The 10,504-nt window shown below is 47.3% G+C and overlaps 1 protein-coding gene across 2 annotated transcripts; it reads left to right on the top strand.

Moving 5' to 3' along the window:
• Positions 1 to 236: 236 nt before the first annotated feature.
• emilin2b (elastin microfibril interfacer 2b) lies at positions 237 to 10,459 on the top strand. Of its 2 annotated transcripts, none has more exons than XM_084565663.1 (9): positions 237 to 494; positions 648 to 773; positions 1,275 to 1,456; positions 1,563 to 3,353; positions 8,454 to 8,663; positions 8,741 to 8,794; positions 8,880 to 8,930; positions 9,017 to 9,133; positions 9,253 to 10,459. In XM_084565663.1, exons 1-9 carry the CDS (start codon positions 370 to 372, stop codon positions 9,561 to 9,563), a joined length of 2,967 nt encoding a protein of 988 aa, XP_084421789.1. In that variant the 5' UTR covers positions 237 to 369; the 3' UTR covers positions 9,564 to 10,459. The 2 variants fall into 2 exon arrangements, with proteins under 2 accessions (XP_084421789.1, XP_084421788.1); XM_084565662.1 differs by having other exon boundaries at positions 1,560 to 3,353.
• The last annotated feature ends 45 nt before the right edge of the window (positions 10,460 to 10,504 follow it).

Here is a 10,504-nt window from a genome sequence, read left to right as displayed (position 1 = left end):
GCGCATATTTTAGGCACAGGACAACCACTGCGAACTACACACGAAGACAATTATCCAAGCTGAAATGATTATATAGGCAGATTGTTTTTATTTTCATAAATACAGCTGGATCTAGACTTTGGTTGGTGGGTGTGTCTGTCTCTGTGTGTCTGTGTGTGTGTGTGAGAGAGAGAGAGAGATCTGAGAAAACGGAAAAAGGCATCTGTCAGTATTGGAGAGGGTCCCGAAACGTCACATTCAAGGACGCTGGAAGGAGCTCGCTTAGATTTGCGCACCACAGAGAGGGAGCAGTGCCTTGACCGATCTCCAGAACACTGATTTCCACTGCTCATTGCAGTCTACGGCGGGATTTAAAAAAATACTTTAATCATGAAGTGCGGGCTGCCACTTATTCACTTTTTAATAACCATCCCTCTCGTCGGTGCTACACCTTTCCAGCACAACGTGTTTCAGGGAAACACGTACCCTGGCACCGAAACGCGACAAAGGAACAAGTGAGTAAACTGGATGTGGATCGTTTACACCGTGTTTGCAAGTTGAGTTTTCCGTGCGTAACTTTGTGCATTCAGTCACCCGTGCAGCGAACACGCACCGCAAGCCTTCTGTTGTACATGAGGGGCAAATTAACGAGTGAGTCTTTCCTGCAGAAACTGGTGCGCCTACGTCGTGCAGAAGAACGTGAGCTGTGCAGTCGTGGGAGGCACGGAGAGTTTCGTGCAGCCGGAGGTTTTGCCGTGTCCACCGGAGCTGCCAAACTGCGCGCAACAAGTGATGTAAGTTCCCAGAAGTTTTGGACGCTGGGTGGAGAGCGGATATCCTTGGCTCTTGTCTGTATATATATTTTTTATCCAGCAACATGAAGCAACGCTTTTGCATGTTCTTACCAATTTATAGCATTTACTGCCATCCTCGGTGCTCACAGAAGTTTAAGAAGTAGCCTGTGACTCATGTTGTTTTGCTTCAGTGGTCATTGAGCAAGAATTACACTGGGTGACATTAATCATGAGGCCAGTGGTCCTCATGAGTGGAAGTTGTGGAAAATACTTAGCTGCTTCCTGCCAACCGCATGATTAAATGATAGTTAATGTAAAGGAGTCTTGGCAGTCAACAAATTGATTTCCCTGTGGTGTTATTCCAAGTTTACGTTGTATTGCTGAGGAGGGTAGTCTTAATTGGCATCTAATGAGCAGAATAAATATATCTGTCATATATTATTGCTGCCCAGGGATGTGGTGGATGTTTGTGAGAATTCCTGGTTTGGTTTTCCTTCTTAGATATCGAACACACTTCAGGCCCACGTATAAGATTGGCTACAAGACTGTAACAGAGCTGGAGTGGAGGTGCTGCCCGGGGTACCAGGGTCACGACTGCAGAGAGGTGAAAGACCTGAGGCTAATCCAAGTGGACCGTTTGCCTAATCCTCCCCGTGCCACTGGACATTTTCCTGTCCCAAAAAGTAAAATGCTAAAATGCTAAAAAAAAAAAAAAAAAAAAAATGAAGTAATTTCTTCCAAAAAATGTCAAATGTGTCTTTTCTGACTGCCTTTTATTTCTCAAAGTAGCTCCTGACCAGCGGACAGAAGGCCAGAGACACCATCCATGGGGAGGGGAGCGACAGTTTGGAGGTCAGGCAGGTCACAGGCCGCTGGAGGGTCACACAGGTGCTCAAAGTCCGCAGCACCTGGAGGAAGAGGTGCAGCGACTGTCCCAGATGGTCCTCGACATGCAGGCAAGAATGACGGACATGTCCTCCAATCTTCGGCTGGATTTCCAGGAGGATGCCAGTAAAATGCTGGATACACTGTTGAATAACCTCAAGCAGCCTGTGAGCGCACGTGGCGCGGAAACCCAGACCGTTCAAGTGCAGGACTTCTCCTTTGACCACGACACGTCGCAGATGGATGAGGTCATGAGCAAGATGAAGCAGGTCACAGACGATCTGGAGTCCAAGAGTAATACCCTGGAAGACCTGCTGGGTCTCGTCAGCCACCACGACGGACAAATTCGTCTGTTAATGGAGGCTGCGCATTCCCCGCTGTCCACTGCCCCTCCGGCTCCTCCAGCCGACGATGCAGATCTGCGCTCCTACATGGACAAAAAGCTTAGCGCGTTGAGAGAGGAGTTGATGGAGGGCATGGAAATCAAACTAGCCGATTTGAAGAACTCGTGCGATTATAAAATCATGTCGGTTCAGGAACAGTGTGAAGGACAGGAAGTCAACTATCTCAGCCTGGCAGAGCTCATGGACTCAAAGGAAAGTGACCTCCGCAGTGAGATGCAAGAACTGAAGACCAAGCTGGCCGATGCAGGGAGAGCAGACACCCCGGCGTCCAGCTCTGTTCTGGTTCGTGTGGAGACTCTTGAAATGCGTCTTAACTCGTCGGAGAAGACTGTGGTGGCGCAGTGCCTCTCTGTAGAGGACAAGCTGAGAAAAGAACAGGCAGCGGCCATCGAAGACCTCAGGGACACTTTGGAAGGCAAGCTGGTTTCTGTGAAGGATGAACTCACTACCCTCTTGGTAAATACAAGCACCAGCGTCCCGTCTGGTGGTCTGTCAGAGAGTCCAGACTCCCTTCAGAGGGACGTCAACTCTCTAAAGGGTTCTGTTCAAACTCTAGAGCATAGACTCAGTGGCTTGGACAAGATGTGTCCAAAAGAGTGCAAGGCTAACGTAACTGTTGTAGAAAACCTTCAGCAGGATGTCCAGAGCTGCAAAGCTGCTGTAGAAGCTATGCAGACTCACCTAAAAGCCCAGCTAAGTGGTAATGAAGACGCAGAAAGACAACTCCTCAACCACAGCAACGGCAACGAGAATGTACACAACGAGTTGAACTTTCTTAGAGGACGTGTAGGCAGCCTGGAGGACTCACTTTCAGATGTAGTCCATCAGCAGTCTGAGACGCTGAAGAGCCTTAACTCTACCTGGGGTCAGGTTAAAACAGGGGCTGAGCAGGAGTCCAAGGACCTTTTGGAGCTCCACAGAAAGCAGCACCAGGAGCTGAGGCAGCGGCTGGACGAGCTGGGCCGGGAGGTGAAAGCCGAGGCCGACCACTGCAGGGAAAAAACGCAAGACGTGGGACAGGAGGTCGCCCGCGTCGACAGCCGCATTGTTAGCGTGGAGTCTTTGTGCAGCAAGCTCGACCCCATCTCCGGCAGCCTCCAGAGGATCAAAGAGGGCCTGAACAAGCACGTCACCGCGTTGTGGACTTGTGTGAACCAGCTGAACGGCACGGTTAGAGCTCACGGCCGAGACATAGGAGGACTGAGGGGAACCTGCCAGACCCTCCAGAACCACATCTCAAGTGTGGCCAGGGACCTGGAGTCCTTAGCGAACAGCTCCCCTTGGAAGGAAGGTAAGTTGTCCGTGCTGCAACCCAAGCCTCGACGGGGTGAATGATCACTTAGCTGTGCTGTTTTAAAGCCACGTTTCTAATTAGGGTCTAGCTGCAGCAATAAAACACGCCCATGCTCAAGCCACTATTTTAACTTTAGCTACTGGTGCGTAACTGTCCTCTAGCTTTATCTTTACCATCCTCCACTATAGGTCACTTCATAGCTTCATAGCTACATAATCTTACTTTACATCACTTTCCTTGTTTTTAACGGGCTAAATTTATCAGCCACAAAATGTTAAATACTCAAAGCTTTAGGTAGGGATCCAATAGCTGTAATAGCTCCGGGCCTTTTATATCATCGTCTGGACCGGAGCCCATTCGTTTGTCACAGGCTGATTGTGTTATTAAAAAGGCTGAACGTTGGGAGTGTTTTTCAGTGTGTGTGTGTGTGTGTGAGAGGAAGTTGGATTTTCATTTAACCGTGTTCTCTGTTAAAGCAGGCCGGCCTGATTGAAGACACATGCTTCATTTAATAGACCCCACTTGTGTTGAGCAATGCCTTGGCATAAAGATTGCTCGCCAGGCTTGCTTCTGCCTCCAAGTGTAGCGTTTGTGTGTGTGTGTGTGAAGCTCTGTACCTGCGTGCGCCGCATTCATTCTTTGGGTGTAAAATGTGACATTAAGCGAGGCGTTCTTGCGTCCTCTCTGGTGGTGGATGATTTTCATATCGGCGCATACGTTGCATACTTCTCCGTCTCCGTCTCCTCATTAATAGCTCCTATGAGACCGAGCTGGGCTTCACCGATTTGCACGGTTGTAAATGCGAACTAGACTAACGCCCATGATGTTTACAAGCCCAAGCTCTTCCTCTGGGCCCAGCTAGTTTGAGTTACCGGTTTATGAGGCAGGTGATGCAGCGTATAGTCTGGTCCAGAATTAAATAAACCTGCTTCTGGGTTTGGTCCAAGTGAGAACAAAGGGTTTGCAGTAACGTCTGACTTGCTCCTGATTCATCTGGGCAGCTTTGAGATGACCGTTTTCTCACTCAGGGTGTGACAACTGAACTATTACCGCTCCTCCCTATTTGCTAAAATTTGTCACTGGGAAGTTTTGCAAGCGGGAGCACGGTTTTTGAAGATATCCGCTCGCTCTGAGATGTCAGAGGCCGCTCAGGGCTTTGCCAGCTACCTCATCTTCCCTCCTTGTTTATCTGAAGAGGCTGGAAAATGGTGCTTATCAAGGGATCCACTCACAGGCGTCCCTCTTTATTCCAGAGCCAACAGCGTCGGCGTGTTTAGATTAGGTGCTACTGGTTCAACACGTTCCCTTTCGGCCTTTTCCATCCAGGCCCATCTGCACTCCTCTCACAACCCTCCACTTCCACAGCTGAGTTCGTTTTCTGCAGAAATAAACACTGCGAACTCTCAAAGCGACGCTGAGGTCCCAGAGGCCATTTGTCAATATGTTTACCATGATGTCATAGCAGTTGTTAACCTTCAGTCGGGGGGGGGGGGGGGGTCAGGAAATGGAGGGAAGGAGCTGGACATTGTCTTTCCTTGAACGGTTTAGTTGCCTTAAATGCATGAAAACACTGACGTTCTTGGATGGATTTATTATTCCTTGTTGACAAGTCATGAAAGGAATATACGCTGTTAGCCAGCTTTCATGAAGTAATTCATCACGGCTTTTTTTCCCCCAAAGCTGAGTAAAATCTAAAACCATTAGAAGCTTTGACTCAGTAGTAGTAAAGCAGTGACTAATAAGTGAGATAGAGGCAGAGTATGAGACAACTCTCAGTTATTCGAGCCATGTTGTATCAAAGTATTTGGACCTGGACTTGCCTGAGGTACTTGAAAAACCTTTCATCCAAAGCTTGTTGTAAAAACTTATTAGACTGACTGAATAAACTTAATAAACTTCTCTTACTAGTTTTTACTCAGGAATTTCGACTGCATTTCATCGATGTTTTCATCAATGAACACAGCCCAAACATTTTTAATCTAAACGAAGCAGTTCCCCGAACCAATGGAGTTTCTGACTGCTTTGCAAACAATGGCCGCAGTTATATGGACATTACATTTTATGCTAATGGTCAGATTAAAAATGCCCCATTCAATCAGAATAATCTGGACCAATCAGAAATAATATTCAACTGGATTAGGAGTGGCGGTGTAAACCTTTGATAAGCTGGTCAATGCTAAAATATTAGTGTCTAATAATCATGCGAGCGCTGGATCTAACAATTTCTCTCCGGATGCGATAAATAGTTTGCTTCTGCCTATGTTTGCCCGACGAGGGGGAAACATCAGGTGACTTGACGTCTCTCCGGGAGGAACCGAAACACGGACGTAGCTTCAGTAAGTCGTTTAAACAAGTTGTAGGAAACCAGAATCAGTGTGGGCACCAACACTGAGAACGTGGCTCCGTCTTGGTCATATCCTCTGTCGTAAAGTTGGAGAAAATCATCTTCTCTGTCAGAAAACGCCTGTTCTTGATGTCTGATTGATGTCTTCGAGCGCGCAAACACACGCAGTATATCTGATCAGATGTTTTAACTTGCCGTCCATGAGAACATTTAAGCCTCTAACGTCTGATCAGGATGATTTTAGTCGGGTCGAAGAAACACCGTCCGTGTAGACGTTGACACCCTGTCACATACATCTGCATGGTCAGCGCCTCTGGTTTCAGGCTGTACACCACTTGTAAAGTTTGCGAACAAGACTACGAATGTGAACATGGTTTTAATTACTTGAAGAAACAAAAAAAAAAAAAACCTCAGCTTTACTAATGTCGTATAAATAAATACTCTCAGATGTCAGAGGCACACACTGTTTCTGTGGGAATAACTTTGCAAGAGAACTTGTCATTTAACTCTCAGCTATGAGAGGTTGTATGGGTAAACGTCAGTGTCTGCATGGCTCTGTGCATGGCGTAACATCTCTGGCTCTCTTATAATATAAATGTTATCAGTAGATTTATGCCAGCGTTTACATATAGGAGCCATACGCTACAAGGTGCCGCTTCCCCCAGTTTGTCAGTGGGGGTGCATGTGAAACGCGTATGTTTCTTGTGTGATCCTTCTCGTTGTGTTTGACAAGGAGGAGGCCTTGATGTGCTTAACATAACATTTTAGAGCTCTGTTATGGAAACGCTTTAAGATAAGAAATCACCCTTTCCTGATTCTGTCGAGGCTCACTGCTTAGGCTTGCGGGTCAATGACCTGCGAGAGATAAGGCGGACACACTCAGTGGTTCGAACGTGATAACCCCCGTGAAGAACCAAAAACAAGACGGGACCTGTCAGAAAGCCCTCGAGAACTAAAAACGGCTTCGGCACTTGTGTTGCGCTGTCACCGCAGCGCCTCATTTGTCCATCCTTTCTGTCCGCGCTGCTTCTCTCTCGAGTCGCTCCTTGAGAACTGAATTCTCACGCCGAGGCGCCCAGTCCTCGGTGACTCATAAAGTCAACACCCCCACCAAATTACAGTCATTATAAATGTGGTGTGTAATGCGGAAAGTGGCATTTCTCGTGACACGGGGGACCTGGAACTGAGGACTTCAGTGACTCACAACAAAGGGAGGATTTCCCACTCTGCCGTGATGAATGAAGGCTGCAAATCTGTGGTCGACGGCAGACCCAGCTGCATTTGTTTACCGCTCACCTCTTTCATCAGGACAAACACTCTCACATGCAGACACAGATCCTGGGTTCGCCGCTCTGGGTCTGAAATCAGTTTCAATCCCTCACATCAAAGGCTGCTTTCTGGAGCACATACCTCCCTTTACGTGAGGGGCAACGCGACAAAGACGTGCCAGTGAACACACGTGTGCGTTTTCACAGACATACCCCCTGCGTTGTTTTACAGCCGCGCACCGGTCTCTCTGCACATGTTGCGTTTAACGGGCAGGCTTCTCTGGATTTTACGCTAAATGACCCTTTTCCTCCGGGAGGGGGGGGGGACAAGCTGTCTGGTGATTGAACATGTGGCCGTGCCTTGGTGTGCTCCTGGTATGCCTTTTATGTGCTGGTTTCCCTTTCTGAGCAGCAAAGTCGGGGCCTATTTTGCAGTCATACCCCCCAGCCAGGAGGGGTGATTAGTTGATAACCGCGGCTCTCAGGAATGCGGCCGTTCAGAGCTGAGCGCTGGGTGACGGCAGATGTGGCGGCGCTCTGTCATTTTCTCTGTTTATGCCCATAATGACAGCCTCACGTTATCACCCACGGTGGTTAGGGTGTTAAGGAGACTCAACGGTAGTCCCACCATAAAAATCAAGACCGCTGCTTGGAAGTGGGGAAAGTAGATATATTCCAAGATGAAAACGAGGTTTGTCGGTGTTTGCGAGTGCAAACAAGTCTTTGAAGCATGCTAAGAATCTGAAAAGTCATCAAACACAATTTGACAGTGGGAAAAAAGTCATGTATTATAGTTTAGGTTATAGTTTGCGGATTATAGTTTATCCACTGTCCACAGTTAAAATACAGAGTATTGACTTGCACTAGGCCAAAGGAAGGTGCAAATAAAAACTAAAAAATTAGCTTGCAGGTTAAAAATGCAAAATAAAGTGCCTGCAAGTTGGGTTTTTAGACACAGAACGCACAAATCTGTCCCGTTTCAACGAATGACAAGTCGAAAAACAGATATTTCAGAGAACTAGCATGGTCTTATATTATAGTTAGTGACTGAGTTGTATTGAAAGTATTCTATGGTGATATGACCGTGAAATATTTGACCTTTCTTCTGCTCTCAGGAGACTTAAACAGTCAAATACTCTATCTTTAATCATTCTAGGCTAGAAAAATTAAAAATATAAGGTAAACTGCCCTTAAACCTGTAGGAAACTAAATTATATCCCACTGTATTGAGAGATGTTAAAAATGTTATTCATGTGGCTAATCCCAACTTGGAAGGAAAGGTTCTGGACTAGACCATTTATTTATTTTTTTTTGTTCTGCTCATAATTTCTAAGATTTTGACTGGGGTAAATGTTCCAGTGAGTTAGTATAGGAGACGGTATGTAACCAGCTGGTTTTTTTGACACGTCTGACCTCCAAACATCTGCCTCTCTCAGTGACCTACAGCCTCGGCCTCATCACTCACCCCATGTCTGTCCTGTTCAGGTGCTCGGGCTGGAGCGGGGGACGCCAGACTTCCCCAGGTTTCAAGTAAGAGCCCTGCGGTGCCGGTTGGCCCCGTGGACACCCCTCTCCTGCAGCCACCCGTGATGGAGACCGGAGAGGCGGGCCCCCCCGGCAGGATGACCTCATCCGAGTTGCCCAAGGGCACCGATGGCAGCACGATGCCTGTTCAGGGTTTTGCCGGGGCGCCAGGTGAGACACGGCCTCATGCACGTCCACTCTGCTCTGCGTGCTTTTCAGCATTATTTATACCTTGTTCTGCTTCAAAGCTTCCCCACCCAAGTCCTCTGACTCCCTGAAGACCAGCACGCCCATGACCCCAGGTAAATATCCCTCATATCTTACTGGTTGCTTCGTAACAACTGAGCGTTTCAAGAGTGATCTAAAATATTTTTCTTCTACCAACAGATGTGAACATGCCACACAGTCTTCCCCCACAGAAACCAGTCGCTGCGTCAGGTCGGGTTTTATTCTTTATTCAGCTTCCCGTCCTTCCTTCTACGCTCATGTTTGCTCAAGTGTGACGTTTTCTGTCCTCGGTTAAGGTGAGAAGGTGTCGTTCTCAGCCGGACTAACTCTTCCACCGTTCCAAGGAGAAGTTGGGATTATTCGATTCAACAAGGTGCTGGTCAATGATGGAGGACATTACGACCCTCACACAGGTACGTTGTACTACAGCGCCACTGGCAGAAAAATCAGTAGAATGAATCCTCAGGAGACCACAAATGACCGTCAAGCGATTGTCTCTGCTGAGAATCCGTGTATTCTCCTGTGTTCCCAGGTATCTTCACTGTTCCCACGGACGGCCGCTACCTGGTGACCGCTGTGCTGGCGGCCCAGCGCGGCGAGAAGATTGAGGCGGTCCTGTCGGTGTCCAATCGCAGCATCCAGAGGCTGGACTCCGCAGCACCGCTCTCTCCGGAACAGTGTAACTGCAGCAGCGCCGCCTCGCTGAGCCTGGTTCTCTCCCTGAGCCGAGGAGACAGAGCGGGACTCGTCGCGGTCGCCGGGAAGCTCGCCATCTCGGCCTCCCCCGAGATCCTGTCTTCTTTCAGCGCCGTGCTGCTTTACCCCAGCCCAGCAAAACGGTAGCTCATCCGCTCCCAGAGACGACACACACACACACACGCCGTTCTCAAGCCATGAGTGTAATCTGATCACCTAAAGGCTCATGGGGGTGTTATATTATCAGGAGGGGAGAACGCTCTACTTATTATAAGGAAAAGCATCAAAAAAGAGAAATGTTTCTATGATAAGTGTTAATATATAGTTTGCCTTGCAATTATTTTATACTTTTTACTGTAAAGTTTTGTTTTTGACTTGGCTCTATTGGACAGAAATCTACTTTTCTTCCATCCTTTGTTTAGGATGGTCATTCAATTATTGCATTCCTTTCCCCAGTGATTCCCAACCTTTTTATTCCGTACTTCTTTCAAAGTAAAGCTGAGTGCCCCCCAGTTCACACACATACACTCACAAATCTGTACTCTAGTTTGTGAAATAAATTATGGACAGCAAGAGCACTATGATGTTTTATTCAGGGTTTTAATCTAATCTATTTATGTTTTTTCACATGTTTCATTCATTCATTCATTTCACGAGCTTGTCAGCTAGCTGCTAGCTGTTGAAACTGACTGAGAGCCATGTCACAGAGGACGAGAGGTCACGCAGGTTGTTCACTAGTTTTTTAAAAAAGAATTATCTTTTAAATTGTTTGTATATACCTTAGTAGGTTGGTAATGATGGTTTTATTAACATGTGTAAAGCATATTTTGCCAACCTGCCGCGTATTGGTTGCATGTGTGGCGTAACTCTGGACCCCTGCACCATCACAACTGTGTCTAACCCCAACCTACAACTAATCCCAACCTTAATCCTAAATTCAAATCTTAACCCTCCAAGAACCCTCTGAAGGCTTATGAGGACGTGAGGACCGGGCCAAATGTCCTCACTCCGATGGTCCTCACAAAGATATACTAGCTCTACAAGTACACACACTATCTTCTTCTTGGTGCTAAAATGTACAAAACAAG

This window comes from Chelon labrosus (genome assembly GCF_963514085.1).
Source record: "Chelon labrosus genome assembly, chromosome: 18".
Classification (NCBI taxonomy): Eukaryota; Metazoa; Chordata; class Actinopteri; order Mugiliformes; family Mugilidae; genus Chelon; species Chelon labrosus.
This window is presented reverse-complemented; position numbering and strand designations above follow the sequence as displayed.